Source organism: Ammodytes marinus (genome assembly GCF_949987685.1).
Source record: "Ammodytes marinus genome assembly, chromosome: 20".
Lineage (NCBI taxonomy): Eukaryota > Metazoa > Chordata > Actinopteri > Uranoscopiformes > Ammodytidae > Ammodytes > Ammodytes marinus.
In genome coordinates this window covers 7,943,764-7,970,158 of record NC_137224.1, presented here as the reverse complement: position 1 = coordinate 7,970,158, position 26,395 = coordinate 7,943,764, and the positions used below count along the sequence as shown (strand labels likewise).

General features: G+C 41.9%; 1 protein-coding gene across 2 annotated transcripts in view; it reads right to left on the bottom strand.

The window, feature by feature from the left end:
• pax2b (paired box 2b) overlaps nucleotides 1-25,715 on the bottom strand; it is a gene marked incomplete at both ends in the record, with an annotated part of 27,243 nt that extends 1,528 nt beyond the window's left edge. For both annotated transcript variants that reach the window (XM_080049367.1, XM_080049368.1), the window contains 8 exons: nucleotides 1,189-1,290; nucleotides 7,871-7,985; nucleotides 10,870-11,045; nucleotides 19,035-19,154; nucleotides 19,284-19,363; nucleotides 23,082-23,279; nucleotides 23,859-24,024; nucleotides 25,673-25,715. In XM_080049367.1, coding sequence (XP_079905493.1) covers nucleotides 1,189-1,290; nucleotides 7,871-7,985; nucleotides 10,870-11,045; nucleotides 19,035-19,154; nucleotides 19,284-19,363; nucleotides 23,082-23,279; nucleotides 23,859-24,024; nucleotides 25,673-25,715 — 1,000 coding nt within the window. The remainder of the gene's footprint in view (nucleotides 1-1,188; nucleotides 1,291-7,870; nucleotides 7,986-10,869; nucleotides 11,046-19,034; nucleotides 19,155-19,283; nucleotides 19,364-23,081; nucleotides 23,280-23,858; nucleotides 24,025-25,672) is intronic.
• Nucleotides 25,716-26,395: the final 680 nt, after the last annotated feature.

The following is a 26,395-nucleotide window of genomic DNA, read 5'->3' as shown; positions in this document are numbered from 1 at the left end:
TATTCAAGTAGCCTAAGTACAGTTGTACATTAGAAATCGAAAAATTAGTTCAAAATTATGTAAGTTTAAGTTTGCCAAAATCAGACACACACAAAAAACATTAACAACTATGAATAGCTTTGAATACCACAACACCCAAAAAAAAATCTTGAATGGATGTGGCAAAACATAATAATATTTTTAATTAACTAACACTCTGAGAAACCATTTAAAAAGAACGTATTCCTTGATGCATGACCTAATTATCAAGTTTCAATGAGCGGTGTTTGCAAGTTTTGAAATTATCGGCTAACTAACAGACAAAAACAAACGGTTAACAGTGAATATGGGCTTCTTGGCAGAAGTGATAACGAAACCCTGTCATGGCAGCCCTTCATAAAGGAGAAAGGGAGGAACAGACAGAGCCTGTGATGGGTTGTGTGATTGGTAAATGATATGCTAACACAGGACACACTCCACTGGCCACCCCCCTCACTCCGCCACCCCCCCCCCCCCCCCCCCCCCCCCCATACGCGTGGTTTTAATCACATTAAAGCAACAACAAAAAAAATGCCGGCTGTGTTCTGGTGGAAAATGTGTGCAGTGATGGCTGGGTGAAGCATGTTAAGCCAAGCCCAGCACTAAAAACTGCATCCCTGGTCTGTATACCTGGCAGGAAAACAAAAGCTCCATCTCCTCAGAGAGACACTGCCATTTGAATATTTACCGGGGCTCCCATGCCTCTGCCTTTTGACCCTTAAATGTTTGCTGTGAACCTGAACTGCAGGTTAAGTAGAGTAGGGGCTAGGGATATGGTCTGGAGCTCAGAGGGGGCTGCATGGGGACGACTGTAGTGCTGTTTATTATCCACGGCCGGTTGCGAATGGCCACGACGGGCAAATAATGAGCCAATAAGCCAAAGAGGAAAAGCAGGAAGGAAGGGAAGGAAGGGCGACTACTATCCTCTCCTCTGCCTCTAGATTACTTATTCAGCCTGTCTAATCCAATCATACACACAGAGCTAATATATGGATGCGCGTGCCTCGTACTCTACAGTAGTATTTATCGATTCCCCCACAGCGATTTGGCTCTCCAGTCTCTTCCCCCTTGCTTCTATAGCTCCTACACCTGTTCGTTCGGAGAGGCAGTGCCACCTGTTAAAAAGAACCCACATGACAAAATGAAGCAGTGATGTTGTCTCTCACTCACCAGGAACCATTCCAGCGAGCGTGGAGGTTGGGTAGCTGCCCTGGCCTGTGGGGGGAACGTGTGGGGGGTACCCAGGTAAGGTTGTGTTGGCCATATCTCGACCTGCAGAGAGAAAAACAAAATAACACATAATCAGTGCTTTCTAGTTGTCATGTAGTCTTAATTGTGTATTCATTTTGTTAAATATCTTTTCTCACTTTTTTTCTGAAAGGCTACAGTTCTGCATTGGATGAATTGGATGAAGAATGTACAGGTCCTTTAGTAAAAGTAGCACTACAGCATGGTACAAATACTGTATTTCAAGTTAAAGTCCTGCATCATAAAAAAAACGCCAGCTTTGGGTATTATCATCAGAATGGAAATGTTGGTTAAATCTATAAATGATTTGTCCCATTTTTTTGAGTGAATAAAAGTGAAAAACTATAGTTGTCAAATAAAAGTAACGGGGATAAAAGTACACTCCGTGAGTGTAGTGGAGATGAAGCATAAAGTTACATTAAAAGGGAAAAATAAGTATTTTCACTGTTGTTTAGAGACACTCGACCTACCCGGGCCAGAGAAGTGGTGTCATTGAATAAAGCTGTTACTTAACACCGCCAAGCATCAATCCGCCTTTGTAAGAAGTGAACAAAAAAATACATAACAGCTGCTGCTTTGAGGGCAACCGAACACTGGGCGCATGAATACGTCACCTCATTACACTTGTCTCTAACTATGGCAGCCCTTTACTGTATTCCATCATTGGCTGTTAAGTCCAAGGCCCCTCAGCAGAGCGTCAGTCGTTCGGCTGCAGACATTCAGTTCTGTAATTGAGAGTGACGGTTGGGTCGTCCACGGTAGCCATGGGGACGTTTCGGACAACGGCACGTAACCCCAATCTGTGCAGGGGCCGGGGCAGGAGAGGCCCCTGTCATACTGTCATATTGTCAGCTGTTGAGGGCCCCTTGGACTCAAAACAGGGGATTTATCTATTCTCCCAATGGAGCTTTAATGAGGAACTAGCGGACAAAATGCACTATAACACAGGACAGACGACTTTTGTAGATGCTGCCTTTAAAAAAACAAAGGCCGGAGAAACCGAGTTACTCTCAACCAACAACCTGAGTATTTACTCAGGTTGTTGGTTTCATAACTCGGTTTCATAACACTTTTTTAATAGCTGAGATGACAAATTGAAAATCCAGCCAATTCATAGAGAATTGATATGTTCAGTCGGACTAATAAATCATAAAATGAAATAATTAATAAACTGTATATAATGATAAGCTCTTAAAGGTGCCATTCAGTATAATTAGAGACTTTGAGTACACAAGATGTCTGCAGATCTTACTGACAAACGTTCTTTTCTTATATGTCATTGTGGTGATGCTACTTTTACTCAAATAAATGATCTGAATACTTTGTCCATGGAATAGTTTTTCGATAATGCAGAACTTCCACTTTTGCATCTGGGAGATGCACCTGTACCTAAATGAATTTAAATCATACTGTTTGAGTTGGTACGAGGCTGTCTGTTCGAGCACACGTTTGCTGCTCAACCAAAGACAGATTTCTTCAAAGTCACAAAATAAAATAGACTTTAAAGATGTAAAATATGACAGAAAATAAATATGGGACATTTATTTTGAACTTAAAACACATGCCCTAAAATGAACCCAACAACTTCTCCATTTGTGATCATCATCATAAAGAAAAGATTGTTCAGACTTATGTGGAGCAACTTCTCTCTATTATATGCAAATCTCAGCACTGATGGTTGTATTGTATGAGTCCTGGTGAGATATGTCTTTTTGGTTAAAGCGCTTTTGAGTTAAAGAGCTTTACAGAGAAGAGTGAGGTCATGCCGGACCTTTCATTTATAATAAGAATTAGTTAGCCACAAGCCAGTGCACATAAGTCTAAAGGAGCCGTGGGAGTACTGTAGGTGGGGGGTCCAGCAGGGGGGGGGGGGGGGGGGGGTGGTTGAGGCCTTTGTGTGTGTGTGTGTGTGTGTGTGGACATTGGTAACTATTGTCTAACTGTCTCAGCAAACACTGACCCAATCTTTTCTCCATTATTATTGCAGCAGCTACACAGCGGTCACACATGTTCAATAAAAGTAAATAGTCTTATCTCTCCATTACTTTGCTTCAAAGAGATGATATATATAAATGAGGACAGGATCCCTCCCATCTAGTGTTTAATTTTCATTTCTATTGTAACCAAACACACGTTTTGCACTACTTTTCCTCATTATAAACTGATTCAGATTCAGTACGGGAAACACTCTCTATTAACCTTTGTGCAAATCTTTTGGATACTGTTCAAATAGGTTTCTAAGATGTTAGTCTTGCAATGTTATATGACATCAGAGTACGACTGAGAAACTGTATTTAATGCGGGTCAGACACTTAGGGCCGTCACCTGATCAATATTAGCCGATATTAGAAAGCGATCCAGTGTATCGGATCAGGGCATCAATTGCTTTAGATCAAACTTCACATTAGACTTCAATCGTCATTATAACCTTAAATAGCATCAATCTTTCTCATTATTTCTGGGAGTAATGACTGAAAATTATCAGGTATTTTGTTACTAGTTAAAGTTGTTATTTGAAATGCAGATAGAAAAATATTAAATAATGGAAATGTGGAAACACTGCATAGGCCTAATTTCCTAAAGGTTTTTGATGAGAAATCAGTTAATGAATGCGTCAGTCTTTTAAAGCTGAGCGTCTGCCACCAACCAGTCTTTTTCATCACTTGTTGACTCAGATAACAATAATCCCTCCCTCTGTTGAGTGCTGTTTTTGTATATTCCGGGATACAGTTGGCAGTGACTGCCAGCAGCACTGTGACTGCTGCTTTATGTCCGCTTTAAAGCCCTCTTTCAGAGAGGCGCCGGTTTTCGGAGAACTCTCTGTACAGCAATGATAGCCTCATTAGCTGCCTCCTAGCCTTTGTTGTTTTTTTACAACAGAGATGTGTGTCCACATTCTCATTAAAGGGCCTTCTTTATATTGTCTGCCTCCTCTGACGGTCCCCCTAGATTGAACGCCAGCAAATCAAGCTATTTATTTCTTCCTCTGTCTGCCCCCCTTTTCTGCGAAAAAATCAATTCAAAGATTTTTTGGTTTGGTGTTACAAAAGCCTGTTGATTTCTGTCTTCATTGGAGAATTGGTCTGTGGCAGTCCCTACGAGCTAGGAATACAGCACCTCCTGCTTTAAGTGCGACCTGAAATATCTGATTTTTACAGACAAGATTTTTTTATTCTTCCGCCTTTAGAGGGATTTGACAAAAATGTACAAAGTAAGAACAAATGTCCACATTAAGTACTTCTGGTAATTTACATGATTTGAGCCACACATGTTACACTTTAACTATTTAACCACTGTAAAAAAGATTTATGGGTTTCGTCTCGTCCCGCAACAAGGTGACAAGAAATGTTACGCTCGTTCTTTTGCCTCAATATCAACTCTCTTTCTTAAAAACACAAACGGAGAAGCGCAGTGACCTTCTTCTGTATTTGGCACGGGGAAACAAAGTCGTTTGCAAATGACTCCTTTTTGCTCGCAAGAGTATTAAATTTAGCATGACAGGGACACCTTCATGTTTGCTACAACAACAAACCGAAAATCTTTGACCTCCATTTTCTAGGCTATACGCAGAATGGTGGCAATTTATCACAAGCCAAAAAATTTCAGCACCCTAATTAATTACAACTAAGTAAAGAATGTTTGGAGAGCCAAATTGCTTTAATTCCCCAAACGCCGGCTGAAAGTCGTTCATTATCAAATGTGTGCTCAAAGGTTAGTTTGCTTTTGTGAAGACGAAATAAGCATTAATTTCGGAACTCCGTGGGGGGGGGACAGGCGAACAGTTTGTCATGAGGGCCACACATCACTGACGGCAGGCTCGCTGTCTGATCTTTGCTCGCTGCTCAGTGGACAACGGCAGGTCTTGATACTTCCAGTGTTGTTCACCCTGAGAGCACTCACTCACCTTAATTGAATGTTTAGTTTGGACAGCGTGTATTCGCTGGATGAGCTTTTTGTTTAGAGAGTTGACAGGAATGGGGCGTGGGGGGAACAAAGGGAGCGTACAGAAGCAGCTGCTTGAGGAGTAAAAGTGCCATTGACACAGCGGCTTTAAGCCTTTTCGGAGGCCTCCATTAACAGGCTCAGCAGGGAACATGTTTAAAGAGTCTTCAGTATGCAGTCAACGAGTGGAGAGATGTGTAAAACTCCCACTGAGTCCCCCAAGGGAATCGAGATGGCTCTTGAGTCTGAAGCACCATCAAGAAAACAGGTGGGCTCAGACTAATTTCAGGGAAAATACAGAAACTCTCTAAAGAAAATAGTGGACAATCGGGCCGTATCGAGGGCCCATCTCTCCACCTATTTCTCGAAAATACAGAAAAAAAAGTTCTGACTTCCTCCTCCTGCTATTCACACATTCACCCACGGCACACACTATTTGAATTTAAAGCAGTTTGAAAATGAACGAGAAGAAGAAGAGGCACTTGAGATGAAATCCATCTCTCGGAAGGGAATTCATCAAAGAAATTACTTCCCATATCAACAATAGAAATTACCACACAATATGCAATTGTCCTATCCACACATTCATGGAACCCTTTGGTGTTTTTATGGGCTAAGAGGGACTATTTAGCAGGTAATACGGCATTAATGTGGAGGAGAGGAATAGAGAGAGAGAGACAGAGAAAGGAAAAACAGTTTTAATGGAAGTGGCTTCTTGCCTCTGAATTTCGATGATGTGCACAATGGCCTTAAATCCCTTTCTTATTTGAGCTATACTTTTGAGCCTTAATAGGATAAGCAGAGGACACAAAAGATTTCTATCTTTCAGAGCCTTTGAGTTCACTGAGAAATCCCGATCTCTGCCAAACCAGCACCTCATGAATCATTCATTTTTAATAGATTATGCAAATTCCGGGGCCATAAAATCAACAAGATCAATAACTGCGGCCTTTTTAATTGGTGTTTGGAAACATTTTAAAGATGAACATAATCTCCAGTTCCCCCCCCCTCCCCAACTCCCACCCCAGTAAAGACACAATTAATTTGAAATTGGATCTGGGCCTAAATACTGCAGATAATTTACTGCTTTTTGCATGGCTTAAAATTCCTCTGGTGGGCTTATCGCCGCCAAGTAAACTGTAATACTCAGCCATTAGGAGAGACCACACACCTGAATATCACCTAATATCCACACAGGAGGGCACTGAGGGAAATCCAAGCAGAGGAGCCACTAACTAAATACTAATTACCAAGTGGAAGTCAGAGTTATGTTTGTTCAAAAAGGGCATGGAACAAACTTATTTACTGACCCAAAAGCAAAGCACAGTTTCCTTTTATACAAGCACACACACACACACACACACACGCGCAAACACACACACACACACACACACACACACACACACACACACACACACACACACACACACACACACACACACACACACACACACACACACACACACACGCTGAAGCACACAATCCCATCTTTCTTCCTCTACATGTCTCTTTGCACCTGTAAAGCAGTAAGGAGACCCCTTTCCCTGCGAGAGACCATCTAAAATATCCCAGGTGCAAACAAAGCCGCCTGCACAACCAGGCCTTGCTTTCTACACGGGGGCCATCGGTGCACAAAGGACAAACACACACCTTTCTTCTCAGGAGGCCCTGCTTTACAGGGGGAAATCTACCTCCCACATATTAATGAGAAAAGGGCCCTTTCTTTTCTCGTAAGGCTGCTTGGCTATCATTTTTGAGGAAGGGGGGCTGCCGCAATTTTCAATCACCCTGTCCTCCCCCGCGCAGAACTCGTTTGCCTTTGATGGCTGCTGCATAATTATATGAATTTTAATAAAAGCTCTATATATTAATCCCGGGGCCCCCCGACAGTCATCGTAAACTTTCAGTAAACTTAACCTTCTTCTTGGTAATAACGTGGCAACAACGAAACAATATTTCAATTAGCCAGGCAGTCATTAACAGTGACAAGGAGCCAAGGAAGGGAGGAGGGGAGGGAAGAGAGGGAGAGTGAGAGAGATGGGAGGGTGAAATAAATGATCATGGCGTTAAGAGTTGGGCGCCAGAAAATGCCAGAGCGTATTTACCGAGGTACATTACTCGTGCTTTGAGACACACACACTGTCTCCCTGCGAACAAATCACAGGGGCAACACAGCAGCAGCAGCCAACAAGCACTCAGTCCCGCATGGTGGCCTTTTTTTTTTCGTGCGAGACCTTGCTCTGATACACAGTCATAGTTCTGATGCGTTGACACCCAAAGGTCCTTGTCCAGCGGTGACTGAACATCTCGCTCCCCCTCCCTCCCTCCCTCCCACTCCCCACACTCACCCAACAATCTCTCTTCTCGCCCCTGCTTGCTCAGCGAAAAAAAAAGGCCAGACAGAGGACAGCTGCTAAGCGTTTATCGCATCGTCGTACCACCTTTTCAGCTCAGAGTGGAATGGTATTAAAAAAGTAGTTCACACTTAACTTTTTTTTTGGTTTTGCTTTTATTTTTTCACACATTTCATTCTCTTTTGTAATGTCAATTTCACAAGCATATAATTTTTTCTTTCTTGATCTTGTTCAAATACAAAAACCCTTAGCTGAAGCTGTGGCCCGGCAAGCAGCATAAAGGCTTACTGTATGGCACTTGATCTTACCTACAGCGTAGCTTTGCGACACGCTGGGGCCCAGGTCTGGGTTGGCACTAGAGGATAAACTGGGCTTGACTTCGTCCAGGCTGGAATTCAGGCCAGGCAGCGAGTACTCATTAGCCTGGGAAAAGGACAGTTGAATCATTACACAACCAAACAATACCTAGATGGAAATCCTCCCTTCTCCTCCTCCATTAAGCGCTCCACACAGGCCTGGCGCAAGTATAAATTTGTATGAGAGCATTGTGTGTGTGTGTGTGTGTGTGTGTGTGTGCGTGCATGCGTGCGTGTGTTCAAGCTGCAGGGTGGCAGTTCAAGCATATCATGAATGTATTTTGGTATTGTCTGAGAGGAAGTGGGGATTTTGAGATGAGTGAAAAGCCAAGGCGTCAGCTGGCCCTTTGTGCTTGACTGCAGTCCTACCCCTGATCAGCCAAGGGAGAAAGCAGTTCTGCTTTGTTACAGGCACACCATGTGGCCCTGTTTGAGAGACACCATTCATTTTTTTTTTAAATCCTTTTTTGTTTATTTTTATTTTTTTGCTTTTATAATTTGGAGTCTTAACCACCTTTAAATGTCATTACCTCTTAGTTCTGAAAGGAATCACTATCACCTTTTGTAACCATCTCACTGTTTGAGGATTTGCTTCTTGTGTGTGTGTGTTCGAAATGTTGAGTTAATGGAACAGTTCACCCAATTCACAAAAAGGAAACAACATATTTTGTCAACTAAGCAGTATTAAGCTAGGGGTTTCATGTGCCCAGGTTTTGATATGTCCACCTTGGAAATGTACATCCCAACCAAACTTTAACAGCTTATTTCAGTCTCAAGGGCTGAAATTTAAAAAGTACACAATGTCAATATGATTCCTGAGAACCAATAACAAAACATTAACTTGTTACTTAACTTAAAAGTTTATTTAATTGTAGAACCCTTCTTTTTATTCAACAGACTTTAATCCCTAAATAGTCTATTTCAAATCTGAAATTGTTTATTTTAAATCAGAAGATATCTTATTAAACAATAAGACTATGCATCTGACTTTCAGTAGTTAAGAAGTTTGATATTAATTTCTAAAAGAGCTAAATATTAGTTAATGCCAAAAAGTCATGATCAACATAGATCAGTTTCAATTGGGACTGTTTATTGCATAAAAAGTCTGTGGATTATTAAAAGATAAGTGGATAAGTGTTTTAAGAAAGAGGCGTTGCTGTCAAAAATAATTGAAAGGAAGATTTTAAATACTTTGAGCTTCACAAACAAAAGAGAGCCAATAAAACCAAATGCGGTGTATTTATATTTTGAGTGAACTGACCGTTTAATAATAGAAAAAACAAAACAAGCACATTTTGCTCAGTCTAAAAATAATCTCAACTCCAGCTTGCCTCTCATCATCATGTTCTTTTTTGTAATAAATCGGCTAAAAGACACTCATGGCAGATGTTAGTGGGTTTTTTTTTAATGAGATGAGACTTCCGGAGTCTGAGTGTTGACAATGTTTGTCCAGAGCCCGATGTGAGTGGCTCTGTTGGGCCGGCTGTCCCACAGGGGGACGCCCGTGACCCCAGCTCTTGTCTGCCACTATCACAGATAAACTCTAATTGTCTGCTACAACTGTTCACTGGCACAATGTCGGATGTTTTCCTCTATTCTCCGAGGTCGCAGACGCCAAACAGACGTTTTATCATGCAGATAAAGGGCAGAAGGGGGAAAAAAACTGAAAAGATGGGTCTGAAAGGGATGACCAAATGGCTAGCAGAAGTGTGGGAGGGGTGAATCCATTGAGTTTTGCATCTCCAGAATGGCTTTTTAATGCCCCTCGCTACAGAAACCCAGACACTGGCTAATAGGGCCACATTTTCCGGAGGAAGAAAAAAAAGACGTGAGGCATCCATGAAAGGGAAAGTGCTCTGATTAATACAGCATTAAATTAAACTTGATTTTTCTAGACTGTTCCTGGTCTAATTTCTTGTTTTTTCCCTTTCTTGCTCCCTTTTTAGTCTAACCCCTTTTTCCTTCTGCCTTTTAATACCCTCCCTGACACTCTTTGTGATTGCAAGTCATTTCCAATTCGTTTTGGTATTGATCTTCCAGTAGAAATCAGTTTTGTAATTAGCTGCAAATTAGGGCCTCTTCTGGAGGTGAGGCCTGTCCCACTGATTTATCACCTGCGTAATTCGCCCCGATTGGAGAGAAATTAAAATGAACTCAATTAGGGCGACTGCTTTTTTGCTTTATGGGTCCAACTTGTAGTTTGGTGGGAGAAATGAATAGTCTCTTGTTGTTTAATAGTATAATGAAAAGTAAATAAAGGTTATCCATTGTAATAAGCCCAGAGCTTTTAATAAGCGGTGCTTTCTGACTGTCGTTTTTTTGGATGTGGGGGGGTTGACGGTAGGGGGTAGCTGTTCCCCAAATGCCTCTTAATTTTTGAAATGAGGATGGATGGCTATGTGTGGTTGCAATGTCAGAAGGAAGGAGCGGGAATGCACGGGTTTCATACATCCATTTCATGAATACGTTGTTAGGGTGAAGGCGGCCATCAGTTATCAAACCTCAAGATATGGCACACGATTGGAAGGTAAACAACAAGGGCAAAGAAGCAGCAAGAGTTGAATAACACAGCAGGAATGAAGAAAAATCTAGGTATTGATTAATTTCATGTTGCCTCACTGTTATTCTCAATTATAGGGGATACAAGGAATGTGTTTTTCATCACAAAATCAATAGTGTGTGGGAGTTTTCCCGGTGATCCCTGCAGCATTATACATGCGTGGTTGTATAGTAATCCAGTGCTGGGACATGTCAGACGTTTGTTTAATTAGTTTCTCGATATACAGTAGTTTGGGAATATTTTTTTTTCATGTGTGTGTGTGTGTGTGTGTGTGTGTGTGTGTGTGTGTGTGTGTGTTTTATTCGGCATCACATGCACAATGTGTGTATTTATTGTATGCAAAGAAAGAAAAAAAACAGAAGCAGATGTGAATTTGCGGGGTGCCACTAACCTGTTCGGGTTTGATGTGCTCCGATGTGGGGAAGACGTCAGGGTACGAGGGGCGTTCAAAGACCCGGTCCAACGCTTCCAGCTGCTGCTGGGTGAAGGCATCTGCCCTAAGGTGTTTCCGTAAACTCTCCACACTAGCCTGAGAATCACTGTGTGGGCCAGAACCATCTGAACCATCTACAAGAAGAGAGAGCAACAGTCGAGACACTGACCCCTGGGAAGCCTGGCCTTTTCACTTCAAGCTATATGCACTTTATATTCTCCTCAGGATTTTTACTGCTCCCACCTCTGTGTGGGGAGGACTGGAAGGGATGGAGTGCAGGGTTTTTTTCCTCCTCTCCTTAATGGCTGTAGTGAGCCACTGGCTACATCAAACACGCTTTTTTTTCTTTTCCCCTGCACCCCCTCCCTCTCCACAGCAGTATAACACCATCATGATCTGAAAGCCCCTCTGGTAATTGATGGATTACCAACACTTGCACATATATACATGTTGTGGCAAGCATGTATACTAAATGAAAGCAGCAGCTATTGCACCCATTGTTGTATCATATTTTTTTTCCGCTCCCTGAAACCCAACTTGTGCTCGTGAAATCAAGAGCACTTTTATTTAAAGGTGAATACAGCGTTTCTGGAGCATGCTTGTTGTCAAATGTTTTTTTTGGTCAACATTGGTGAATATCTCATCCTGATCCATTGGCTCTACCTGTGTGTGCGCTGAAAATCCAATGTTGAAACACAGTCTAGGTTCTGTAAACCGGAATGCTAGCTACGGTGTTTACAAAGCCTAGGCTGTGTATAAAACACCTAATTTATTTTACAGTGCACGCACAGTATACAGACAAGTTTCAGATCTTGGGGAGATATTCACTTATTTTGACGATAATTCTCCAGAATCGCTGACTCTACCTTTAAAGCAATTTCCCATTTCACAATTGAATACTGCTTTCATTCAAAGCTGCGAGTGTGTGGTTCCATTTGGAGACGAGGGGCTGAATAAGGAATCGTGCTCGCTAAATACAGGAATTTGACCCGATTACCCGACAGTTAGGAGAAGGATGCCTTAGCTACTTTTCCACCTCTGCTGTCACTTGTGCGCGACGCTGCTTTAAAGCCTTTTACAGAGCACACTACCATATACGTCTCTCCTTCACCTCTCCAGTGGCTACTGTCTGCAGGTCTCTCTCCCTGGAATCCCCAGAAAGCTTCAGCTCCCTTTACAAATCTGTCATTCTAAATTTGCGGCAGATTATGTTCTCCCCCTCGTGTGGGGAGAGCCGGTGATATATGATATGCAAGGCCCCTATTGATTGCCTGATCTGGTGGCGAGAGAGCAGCCGAAATGAACTTGAAATGAACATCATGCCTCAACTCATTGTGCGTATAATACTCTACTTAATCCCACATTTTTCTCTGTCACGGAATTCAATTGATCAATCATGTCTGCGTGATAGTACCATTTGGGAGGGTTATTGCCATTCTATTCTGCTGCTTGACCTTTTCTCACACAGGCTGAGGCCACGGGATGAACCTGACTGCCGTGAAGAGCTGAATGAGCTATAAAGGAGAGTGTGTGTGTGAGTGTGTGTGTGTGTGTGCGAACATGCGTGAATGTGTGTAACCTGAAATTGTGCTGATAGCAGCAGAAATGTCAAGCAATAAATAAGTTATGAGTTCGCTAACAGTATCTTGTTAACTGTTTGTTCTGTTTTCACCGCACAGATGAAGGCGGGACTTATTTACAGGTGATGCAGTGATACAATACTGTACGAGGGATTGTTATTGGTGCAGATACCGCACGGGTTGCCCAATCAGTTTTTTTTAGAAGCACTGTTATCCCTGTCCTCATGTTACCTTATATTATGACTCCAATGAGTTTGCCTCTGTTAATCTGGATACATTGAGTTTAAAAGATTTACAAATTGGGAAAACAGTTGTTGAGTTGAGGCATATCAATATAATTTACCCTTTAAATGATCATATGTTATGTCATTTAGCTTGTGAAACTCCTGATTTCACACCTACATTTCTACTTCCGTCTTTAGGTGGAAAACGCTATATGAGTGGATGTCACTCTCCAGTGAAAACCATATTACTCATACAACATATTTGGTAACACAATTTGAAAGATGACATGCTCCAATGGGAAATATAATCTAAATAAATCTCATTTAAAAGATGGCTTTTTTAGGTTGTTAAAGGATTATATTTTGGGTCTACGCAGTTTTCACAGTTTGCATTCTATCAAACTATTTTATGATTGAACAAATCAAACCCCACTTATTATACCTACACCATTGTGTCCAATTCAAAATATTCAACGTGTTGTGATGCATTCTTCTAAATGCACACACTCACATTTCCCACTTGGTTTTTGTGGTTCTGAATAACTCATGCCCACAGTAGAATTGAAAGTAAAAGTTCAGCAGAAAATAATTGATTATTAGTTTTATTTTCCTTTAAGAGGTTAACACAACTGCTACATGAGGGGGGAAAAAAACAACAGATGAAAATGTTGGTGCTCGTATAGGACCTATAGGTGAACAGTGAAGGCCCCTCATCTACTATAGCTGCTGCTTATCACTCTATCACACTCAATTGTTCTCTTTGCAACCAAAGCTCATAGATTCACTAATTACTTTCTATTAGGTGGCCAGAGCCGCAAAACATGATCAATATACCACCCCATTACTACTACCACCACCACCACCACCATATTTGTCATTCACCACAGTGGAATACACTTCCCACACACAAGGCAAACCATCCTGGGTCAACCTACTCACTCTTCCTCCCACTCCAGCTGAGGACAGTCCCATCTTCCCAATGACACTATAACTCCCATCTGACACAATCAGCAACCACTGTTTATTGCTGATGATAATCATTCTGGTGACATTTTAGAACGTTTATGTAATTAGACTGTCTTAGCAAAACTAGAGCATATGTCCTTCAAAGACCCACTTATTCCCAAACATTAACAAAGTAGTAATTTTAACCCAAAATATGTTGATGTATACATTTCTCATTAAACTCCTAGAAATGTGTACCAATTATTTACATTGCTTTTTTGTTTCTTTATTTACCCACCAAAAAATTGCTGTTAAAGAGAAATAATTACAATCTGTCTGTTTTCAGATGCGTTCAAGTGTCTATAGGCATTCATGTCACCACAAGAAGTCAAATCCGTTATTTGGACATATCCAAATCTACCCATTATGTTCATGTTTGGTCACATGAGGCTTTGTGGGAGCGTTAGGCGCTTGTCCCCCCCTGCACTGTGGTCGCTTATTGATCATCAGTTGCAGTTGAAGTGTATTCATCTTGACATGGGTCTGTATTAACACCACGGTAACGAGGGAGCCGCCTCCATCAGATCAGATAACCAGCGCCACAGAGCAGACTCCTCTCTGTGGGTTTGGCAACCGGAGGTCGCGACCCCTAGCAGGAGTCTTTAGCCAACGCAAACCCTGGGTCTGGGAGCAGGCTCTGAGGGGACTGCCCGCCAAACAAACACAATAATCCTGAATGAGGCTGCTGCCCCCCAATCCCTTCAGTCTGATCCTTGTTTAAACAACATGTCAAAATACATACACTCTCGTCGTTTCCCTTAACACATTGTTATGCATTTCACAATAATACACCTTTATAATTTCCCGCCTGATTCAATTGTTGCTTGATGAAATCAAATTGCGACTAATTGGATGAACTCAGTTGCATTTTTGCCTTTCTAATTGAGTGTTTTGATTATGTAAACATAAATGAAATACTGTTTTTTTGAACGCGATGTGTCTGTTCTGCGCCAGTGAAGATCTGTGATAGGTGCTCAAAGGGATCAGCGGGGAACATTAACAAGGAGATGTATAGGAAATAAATCTAAATTTTGATTATCGAATGTTAAAAAATGCAGAAAGCTCTGAAGGTTTTTAGGCACTGGGCTTCTCTTTAAAACAAAACAAAACAAAACAAAAAATTTAAAAATGCCAAGACATGAACATAAATAACTATAATATTCCTTTGTTTTAACCCAATACGTCTGATTAATAATTTGTTTTGGTAACATTGCTTACTGTTGGTCTTCAATTTGCTGCATTGTGTTCGTGAGCCTTTAAAGGCTTTATTAATCTAATTTGGAGGCTGAACTGGAGGTGCTGACACTTTTCCTGCACTCTGAGTTCCCTGTGTTGACTCTTCCTCTTCCCCCCTCCCCAAAAAAACAGATGCTGATAAACAGAGCAGGGTGTGACGGCGGCCCGCTCCATCACTCATCACCATCCACACACACACACACACACACACACACACACACACACACACACACACACACACACACACACACACACACACACACACACACACACACACACACACACACACACACACACACACACACACACACACACACACACACACACACACACACACACACACACACACACACACACACACACACACACACACACACACACACACAGTGTTTCAGTCCTCACGACGCTCAAGAGAGAGAGAAGAATTACTTAATTCAACAGCTACTGAAGCGCAGAATCACATCCATTCTTAGCTGCCACCACCGGCTATTGTTGTTGGCTTTTTGAAATGTATGATAATCATCTTATCATGAAAATGATCTCATAAATCACAAAGAAGAAGAAAAAAAAGCTCACGACACAAATCAAGAAAAAGACGATCAGAATGGCTGAAATTAAGAGTCGTCTACTTGTGTGATTGTGCAATTTGTGTGTGTGTGTAAAAGTGTGCGAGTGCAGTCTGTGTGTGTGTGTGTGTGTGTGTGTGTGTGTGTGTGTGTGTGTGTGTGTGTGTGTGTGTGTGTGTGCGTGTGGGGCATGTGCTGTGACTTTGAAAGACACTTCATGGACACTGCATGTTCTCAAACAGACCTCCAAGCTGTCTGTCTGGCTCGGGTCAATTCAGCTCTCCACCAAAACGCTCGCTAATAACACGGAGGTGAACAAAAAAGCCCGTGAAAGCAGATAAGTACTTAAACATCCGATACAGTATGAGAGATTATCATTTCACCCTAGAGAGGAGCAGCTTCTCCTTTGTCTATTATGAAGCCTACAGTGTCAGAAACAGAAGCAAGCGAAGGTATAGTGGGGGGTTGGAGGTGCCTGGATGTTAATCTGTGAGGTAATAGCTTTTCTCTGCAGGATTGCAAATTCTAATATATGTCACTTTGTAAAACGCAGCGGACACGGACAGCCGTGGTCACCGCAGACACCTTCTCCACTGGTCTCTCTCTCTCTCTCTCCCCCACTCTGTCCGGCTGCAACAATGGCTGCCAAGTGTAACATGCTACTTTTAATTTGCAATAACACGTGACAATTGCAGATTAATGGCTCTTATGACACCTGTGTCCCTGAAGCTCCTCTCGCTGAGACCCAGTGTACATAACGTGTGTCACACTACATTATCTCTACATCCCTCCTGTAATGGGGGGACATTTCTTTTTTTTAAGGGCACTGCTGACTTGGAAACTTAGAAGCTGCCTGCCTGCCTGCCTGTCTATCTGCCTGCCTGTCTATCTGCCTGCCTGGCGGAGAGCCACAAGCCACTGTATAAAACAAATACCCACGGCCAAAGCATTTCACCGTGGGCTCGTGTTGCACACCACCACCCTCCTCTCCTCTCCAGTAGCCATTCTCTTCCTTCTCCTTCCCTCACATTTTTTTGTCCATGTTTTTGACCCTTGATAATGACTGCTTGTGCCATAATCATCATGAGGCTTATCAAGTTAAATAGGGCTCAGGCCGTCTACTGTGCTGTGAGGAAATTTAATCCAAGCATTAACTGGATATAGACTTCACTGCCTAGCAAGGGAAGCAGAATAAGCCTGGGTAGCAAACAAGGCAATACTTGAAACACAGGAGTCAGCTACAAAAAAAAATCGGTTTTGAAACAAAAATGAGCATGACACAAATAAACTCCAGCAAAAACATGTTTCTTACTTCAAGGTAATTGATTTCAGAGTCAGGTAATTACCCAAACACAAAGCTTTAATATGTAGTTTTATTGGATTAGAATAAGAATGAGTGGGTTTGCCATGATTGACTCAAAGACTAAACCAAAAAAAGAGGGCCCTATAAAAGAGTTGATGGCAAATCTATGATAAATATGGCACTTGTGATGATTTTCTTTCAATAATACACACAAAAATTAAATAATTCATGGGTATATAGTGCCATATACAACTAATGTTAAGGCATAGTGGAGTTGCGGTCTGAATTTCAAAATAAAACTTTTTCCAAATCAGAATCAATTTCCACCTAAATAGTTTCAAAATGGAAAATAATTTGTGCAAAATACTTTGAACGTTACCCAAATGACCAGGTTTTTTGAGAAGACACTTCGGCCTACACATTGCGAAAAAAAATCTTGACCTTTTTTCATTTGTCTTTTCGGGGACAGGTGCACTTTAAGATAGAAGGCGGCAACAGGAAAATAGTGTCTACAGGGTAGCATCCTATGTAATATACTATTCATACAAACTGTGGCCCCGAGGCCAGACATTGCTTTTGTGTGTGTGGTAGAGGCCTGGGGTTTATGTTTTGGAAAGATAAAGTGTCCCTGACCCCACTGTTCCAGGTAGGCACCAGCTGGCCTTTGGGGAGAGTATATAAGAACCACAGCTCCCTCCGTCACCCTCGGCACAAGTCCTGGCCTGACGCAAAACGCACACACACAAGCGCACACATCCACACACACACACACACACACACACACACACACACACACACACACACACACACACACACACACACACACACACACACACACACACACACACACACACACACACACACACACACTTTTCTTCTCTTTCATCGTAATGCTGGCCCATCACCTAAATCACTAAAATGGCAGCACATCAGGGGAATCATTTGAGACTGAATAGCCGTAGAAACATGGCGCTGTCACCTGGAAGACCTCCACAAAACAGGCCAGCGCTCCCCCTCACACACCTACTCGCACACACACACACACACACACCTCATTCCTCCCCATGCCCTTTAATACCTCTTTGCCCTTCAGTAGCAATCTGCATAGAAATGTGTGCATTCTATCATTCAGTGACTAGACATTACACCACGGCTAATACGAGAGGGTCCTTCGAAAGAGTGGAAATGAACCCTTGAAAACACCAGACGTTTGCATTATGCCTCCACGATGGCATCTCTTACAGAGGGAAGGCTTGATTATGTCATTTGCCATGTCCACGTCATGCTGGTTTTTATATCTTTGCCAGGAAATCTACCTCTGACAGGTCATTAGTCATCTCCCCTCCCTCCCCTGCGCGCACATAAAAACATCAATTCCACTCAATATCCCCGCAAAACCCTCTGCGCTTCCCCAACAAAAAGCCAGAACAAAGAAAGACGCTATGTAAACTACTGCCGGGCTCTGATTAGCTCTCATTCCGGAACACTGCGAAAATAAGGCACTCATTCCCCCACCCTGTTTGAGATAACTGCCCCCTTTTCGCAAGGAGCCACATCATCCCCTTCCATAGCCCCATAGGACACGGCTTGCAAACACGAGTGCATCTGTTTAGCTATTCTCATCAGCTACTTATGTAGTGACATTAAGGAAGCCTATTGCTTACAGAACCAATAATCTATATCGCCTCAGGCCCCCCTTATATCCTCTAACCTACTACTTCAGCAGCACAAGCGGAGGCACTTTTGTTAAAAAAAGAAAAAGAAAAAAAAGAAAAGAGCCCCTCCACAGAGCTATAGTAGTGGCTTTTCTTGACTGACCCGGGTGGTTGGCTACATCATCTTGACATGTAATTATCTAAAGCCCTTTAATCACTTCCATAAAGATTAATTGCAGGAGACAACAGCGGAGGTCGTGTCTTCAAATCAAAAGGCTCCTTGGCAGATTGACACAGCGGTGTAGCAGGGTTCAGACTTAGGTGTTTTATAAGGGTCATCTACTGGAACTGAGGCAGGCTTAAATGCTGTAATTGCAACTTCAGCAAAGTGGGGTTTTATCGCATAAAGCTGCAAAGAATTCCAATCCATTTGAGCTTTTTGTCTTTTTTTTTTTTTTAGATATTTTCTGAATGCTAATCTTGAGATGGGTGTATATGTGTGTGCGTGTGTTTTACTTTCATCCTCAAAACATAAGAAAAATAAATCTTCTTACCGTCATCTCTTTTCCTCTTTTCGCCGTTGGATCGCGGAATACCCAGAATCCCATTGATGGAGTAGGATCCGGCGGGGTCGTTGGAGGCGCTGGTTATGGGCGGAGAGGCATTGCTTGGTACTAGAAAAAAAAATAAATAGAAAAAAGAAGAAGTGACAAACCAGCTTGAGTTTGCAATGAATCCATGCGTGGTGCAGTATGTTCTGTGTTTCCATGTACTGGAGCTGAGTGTGTGAGCTGCTGTGTTACCTATAGTGTGGCCCGGCGTAGACAGGGACGTCCCGTCAGGAGATGGATGGAAAGGCTGCTGGACTTTAGTTCGGATGATCCTGCCAGGTGGAGAAACAGAAGATTTTTACTGCTGCTTTGCTGTGACTTACTTTCTGTCCCATATCTTTTTCAAACTGCCCCTAATAAAAGATAAGATTCTTTATTGTCATTGTACAAAACATACAACGAAATTCAAGTGCACTCAAGGACCGGACTCAATAAAAACAGATTATAAATAACTAATGCTTTCATTCCATTCACTCATACTCACATTCTGTATCATACACTCATTGCCAACGTATGCAGTTGAAATGGGATAAAAGTGCTGATTGATACTATTGCACATAATATGTTATTGTACGTTTAAAGCTGTAATGTGGGGGTTTTGCTTTAAGTTCAGAGATCAGTAAGGTGATAGAAACTGTTCATAACAGTTCAAACAGACGCCAACAATGCATACTATTGGGTCGCAGCAGCAGCTAGTAAGCAGGTATTGTACGATTAAGATATCATACACACAAGGAGGGATCTGGTCAGTGGTTTCTACCTTAAAAGGTGAGAGTCTGGCGAAAAAGTCTTCATTGCGCTTTTTTTGGTCTGAGTGATCTTGCAAACAAAGCATGAAATCACATCAATTCACCCCAATGATCGGCTTCACTGCCTCTACCTGGCCCACACTAATCAGTTCTCTCTCTCTCTCTCTCTCTCTCTCTCTCTCTCTCTCTCTCTCTCTCTCCCTCCACACACAGTGTTGGAGAGAGGGGGGGGGGGCTATAGTGAGGGCCCTATGGTAGTAGACCCCCTTTGCTTCCCCCCAGATCAAACATCTCTGTAGAAACCGGCTCGGCCCCCATGTGCCAATGCGGATGAGGTTGTATTGATCGGGGCTCGGGGAGAAAAAAGTTGGGGATTAGTCACACGGGCAAACAGATGCAAATAGAAAGCTATAAATTATATGTGACAGGAAAGCAATAGTTCCTTATTGCCTTGCACAAGCTTACGCCAGCATTAGATTCCTTTAATCTGAATGGCACTTGGGGAGAAAAGGGAGCTGTCACAATAATTTGTAAACTTTAACGCCATTCATCATGTGAGCCGCGAAGAAGCCAGAGGAAAGAAAACAAGGGTCGGGCTGAGGATTAGGGAGCCCTTTAAGGGTTGATTTTGTTGCAAAATATTTTGAGATTATTTCAGTGGAATCAAAAAATGTACCTGCTCAAATAGACATGCACAGACTACATCTAAGCACTTGTCTTATATTTTCTCCATGTTATCCAGAAATGCATCAGATGATTTGGATATTGATGTTACAGGCGGCAGAACGCTTCTTAGGAATAAATACAACATTGTCACACACACACACACACACACACACACACACACACACACACACACACACACACATACAAAAAGAAAACTCCCCTTGGACAACAAGCCTTTCCCAGAGAGAGAGCGCATATTGATGTTTTAATTTTTTTCACTTCTCCCCATAACAGTTATTCGACCCCTTGACTTTTGTGTGCTACATAAATTCAAAAGACTTTATTTGGTATCCATGTTCTGGATATTGAATAAGCAATTTGGGAGAATGAATTAATGACCTGGCTGTTGCTAAAAATCCCCTGAAGAAATATTAAAATTGCTTTCCTTCTGAATCAATAATATCTAGCACCATTGAGGGCCTTTTTTTTCTCTCTTTCTCTCTTCTCTTTTTTTATGTCTACCAGCAGTAGTAGGGTAGCGTTACTTGTCGGTTGTGACACACAGTAGTACAACAACACTATCTCTGTAGCATTTAATAATGCATGCAGGAGAAAGGTGTTCAAATAGAGCGTCCTCTTTTGTCAACAGTCCTGAGGTCAGACCGGTCAGCCCACAGAGAGCCACCACTGGACCCCAGTCACAATCATCCAACTGGAAAAGACTTTAGGCTCCAGTCCCTTCAATGCATTGTCTTAAGAATGAAGGAAAACCTTCCCCATTTGAACATCTGCCGGATTGAAAACTTCTGATGTCATTTACTTTTAAGGAAAAACTCACAACAACTTGAAGCAGCACCAGATGATCTGGAGCAAAGTCCACTGTAGTGATGGAAGCACTAAGGATCTTTTTTTCATTTATATTTTTTAAATTTTTTTACGGACTGCTCCTTTTAGAATTTTTAACATATTGAAATATTAACCTCTAGCTAACTCAAAACAAATGCGCTTGTCGTCTCATTTGTGTGTGTGTGTGTGTGTGTGTGTGTGTGTGTGTCACTGGATTACAGAGCAATGATGACATCTTACATTTCCTCTTCTTTTTCTACAGTGCGAAAAAAAGGGAAATATTCAGCATTAAGCCATAATAGAAATTCTAAGTAGCTCTCATATACTGTATTTGGCTGATAGAATTACACTTCTTTGTATTCACAATTTAATTTCCCCCACATAAACAAAGACGCATAAGACCTCCCCCCTCTCGCTACCAAAATAGAAAAGCTTTAATTGGAATTAAAAGGAATCAAAAGACTTCATATGGAGGGGGGGGGGGGGGGGGGGGGGGCTTTCAATGATATTAATGTACGTTTTGAATTTATCACATACATGTGTCTGAGCCTCCTTAAATGGGGCTTTTTAAGCAGCCACGAAGCATGAAATGAATTTTCTTCAGACCCCTTTTTTCTCTATTTAAAAGATGTCTTGTGTGGAGCTGTCCACGCTCTCCCATCAGCTCATTAAAATGTAATGCTGATGCTGGCTCTATGGAACAGTGCCTCTTAACCAAAGTTCATCACCAGGGATCTCTGGTGGTGGTGGTGGTGGGGTGTGTGTGTGTGTGTGTGTGTGTGTGTGTGTGTGTGTGTGTGTGTGTGTGTGTGTGTGTGACAGGAAGGGTTTGGGTGGGCTGGGGTTGTGTGGGCTAGTGTCCTGGGTCCTCCTTTTCTAGCCCTATTTACCTTCAATTCCTTTCAAAGAAAACTGAAGATTTTTACTGCAAAAACAGTGATATGAACTGTGTGTTAAATACAGATATTTTTTTAGATGATAATTCGTCATGCACAAGTTTTATATAGGAGTTTTAATGCCACAATCAGGGCAGAATTGATGCACTTGTGTGCCTCGTCAAAACGTTACATCAATACTAATTACAGCAAGATGTCACCTCGGATTTTAATACAAGGATTTAAATCAGGAGCCTTATTGATGAACAGGAAGGGATTTTTAAGACCCGTTTTTGTTCTTGCTGTAATAAATTTTTCTTCATTATTTTTAATTTAATTTAAGCTTTTCACATCATGCAATATTATGTATTATAGCTAATCCTCTTAATACAAACCATTTATGATTTTCAAAATAAAAATATTGCAGAATAGCCTATCCAGTGTTCCTCTCCCTCTTTCTCTCCCTTTCTGTGCAGCAGCTCCTTGCACATTAGATGTGCTAAAGAAAATTGGCCTGCTTTATAGCGCCACGGGATCTGGTCACCGAATATTGATCGGTTTTCATCTCGACAGATTCACTCAGTCCTGGATGTACTGCTGATTGTTGAGGGAGTTTGGTCTGAAAGATTGAATTGCACCTCTGAGACCTGCCGCGCGCAGGCAGCAGCAGCCTCGGCGTGCCGGGCAGCACAAAGTTGGTCAAACAATATTCTGCTGTGGACGGATGGATATGTATGCGTGAGGAACTATTTGCGTTTCTCTTCATCAACGCCTATTTACACCCTGTAGCCCGTTGTTAAACCCCGTTTTTTGAAGGTTATTTACATTTTTAAATTAGTGTTGTTGTTTCTTACCTGTTAATGGATGAGACGCTGGGGACCGTGTCATTGTCGCAGACGCCCTCTGCCAGCAGTCTGTCTCTGATCTCCCAGGCAAACATGGTTGGGTTCTGTCTCTTGTAGTCTGCGATTTTGTCCACGACCTTTGGCGTGGCCACTTTAGGTTTAGAGCCACCGATCACGCCGGGTTTGATGCTGCCAGTCTCGTAGTATCTGCAAAAATATATATTATTCTCCAATGAGACGATAGCTTGCGAAACATAAACCGATAGCCCCCCAATGAAAGGTGTCTTTGTAATTATTATTATTATTTATTTATTTTATAAATAGGCTCCAAGACAGTTCGGCTACTAGAAGTCAAACTTTCTGGTCAGCAAAACATCACACTTAAAGGTTTTATGATATTTGGTGTTGTGGAACATTCTCAGTCTCTCAAAACTATTTTTTTCAAACGTATTCAAATGCAGGGAAAACGCTTTTGCGCATGCAAACGGAAAACTATTCAAAAATGTTTTTCCAATACACACCAATATGCACAAAATAAATGGAAGAGAAGCCTAGCTGAACTCTATCAATATATATATATTTTTAATGTCAATCTATAATTTAGGAATATGAAAATAATAATCTCCTCCTATTTTAGGAATGGAAGACATCATGAGTTGTGCAGGTTCAGCTCTCTCCTCCACCACCACCACTAACATACACTGTGCCTCTCTGGCTAACCACTTCGGTCCACCCAGCAGAGTCTACCTGGCTGCTGCAGGGCTTGGCCGGAGACTTTTCACCAACCTGCCCAGGATCTTGGAGACGCAGCCGTGGCTGACCCGCAGCTGTCTGGAGATGTCGCAGGGCCGGACCCCCTGGTGGGCCAGCTCCACTATCCGCTGCCTCACCACGTCGGGGAGGGGTCTGCCGTTCACAAACACCCCTCCGAGCTGGTTCACACCGCCGTGCCCTACGTGGGATACAACAGCAGCACACACACAAACGTAACATTACATAAAGTCGTAAGGTGGAGCTGAGTAAGGCCTATGTGTGTGTGTGTGTGTGTGTGTGTGTGTTTTCTAATCATAGTGGACGGACAATAATCCTAATAAGGACTTGTTGTTCTTATGGAGCAGGTGGATTTGCACGTAGGCCTATGATGATTGTATGGATACGTTTTTAAGCTTTTGAAAAAGCACGTCATGGTAAATAAACATTTTTAAATAGGTAATTATTTTTAAATACTGAATAATAATTTTTTGAAATGTACGTCATCAGAAAGTTGTTTTTACTGGTATTATTGAAGCAGTTTTTCATTGCACACTGACCTAATACACCTAATATGTTGTCAACCATCTTGCATTTATGCGAAATAATTAATATGAGATCAAATCGGATTTAGATGTTAAAGTGAATTAGGGAAAGCAAATATGATCACAACACTGCAAAACAAGATTCCTATAATTAATGTGAATGTTTTTTTCACTGTATTTAATCTTTTTTAAATGGAACAACATTGCAGCTCAAAATGTATGTTATTTATGTGTACGTTTTAGTACAGGCTTAGTTATCTGTTTTTCCATTTGTGCTTTCAAAGCAAATTGCTTACTTTTTATTTATTTATTTTTTAATATTTGACAATATTTCCTTAATAAAAAGGTTTTCAAATACAAATAAAAATTTGGATACATTCAACCATATAGAATGAATAGGCCTATATATAATTATTTTTTACTGATATTGTGCAGTTAGTACAATTATGAAATCCAATCCCCTTTGACCCATGAAGCCTGTGTCATAACTGCAATGTAAAACAATTACAACTGTAGGCTATACATTTATTTCGGTCTGTGGTACTTTAAAGTTTCTCACAGTCAAACCACAATAGACACAATATTTTCTCAGCAGCTCCACGGCTTGTGTTGGCTATTAAGTTGCAAGCTCCCTCATTTTCCACGCACGGTAATTGTAAATAATTGAACAAGCTTTGATTACTCACATTACATAATATTTGGTAAAGGAAGAAGTCATCAATAATTCACCCACATTTCACCAAATAACAAGTAAACCATAATGTAAGCTACGTAGTAGACTTATGCTGTTAATAGAAGTTTACCATAATTTGTACACTTATTAGGCCTAAACGCACACACACGTACACTACACTGAGTGCGCGGGAAGCTTGAGGGTGATACACGTGTAGTAAATGACAGAAGAGTAGCTGCGAATGCTTGCTGTTTGTTTACTATGACACATTTTAATTCCTGTACATGCTGCTCTGTGCACAGACGCGTCGCTGCCATGTATTATATTTCAAAGATTTAAAAAAATATTTGTTATTGGCTGAAATGTTCAGCCATTAAAATGAAGTGAAAAATATCAGCCTTATGTTTTCCATGTTTGCCTGCATGCCTGTCAGTTTATTGGCCTGTTTTCCATGCGCAAAGGTGCTGTGAGCACGTGAGATTGTCCATTCTCTCTGCTGCTGCACTCTTTCCGAATATGCACGTGTGAAACAGCAGGCTATCGGATCTCTTCCGATTATTTTTTTATTTGTATTCTTTTATCCGCATATGTAAAAGCTGCAGTGGCGGAGGAACTCGGGATGGGCTACTTACGGTGCATCGCTGTGAAGGGATCTGCTTTGCAGTGAATATCCATTGGATAGCCAAGGAAAGACAGATAATCAACTGAAGTCGCCGTTTCGCTTTCCGATCAAGGACGAAAATGTGAAGAAAAAAAAATAGGTTGATTCGACTCGATGGAGGGACTTAGTTCGCCCCCCTCCACCGCCGCTTCACACGGTAACTTCTTCCACCAAAAAGTTGCCTTTTTCTTTTTCCTCTTTAACAGTCCGGTCCGGGAGTGAAGGTCTGGCAGGTGCGCAGCAGCAGCATGACCGAAGGGTTGTATCAGGAATACGGGAGCAGCGTTCAGAGTTTATCGGTATGTTTCAAAGCCTGGAGAAAGCAGATGTATAATTCTCACGCAGCAAGCACAACGAAAAATAAATGAAACGTTGATGTCCAGTTGGTGAGGCCCGGTAGGTATCTCCTCGATCCTGGTGGTGGCCTTGATTCACGTGTCAGAAGGAAAAAAAAGAACAGAAAAAAGAATACGTTCGAGAAACACGCGCGCAAAACACACACGCTCACACACTCGTCGGGTTTCTCTTTTGCGCTGGATGCGTTAGGCTGGATCTTTGGGCTGGGAATGAAGCCTCTGTCTGTGACTGTGGTTCTAAAAGCTGCAACCCTCCCCTCCTCTCTCCCACCACCACCACCCCTCCCCTCCCCTCTGCAGACCCCCCTTTTTGCCTATTTGGATGACTTGTCAGACAA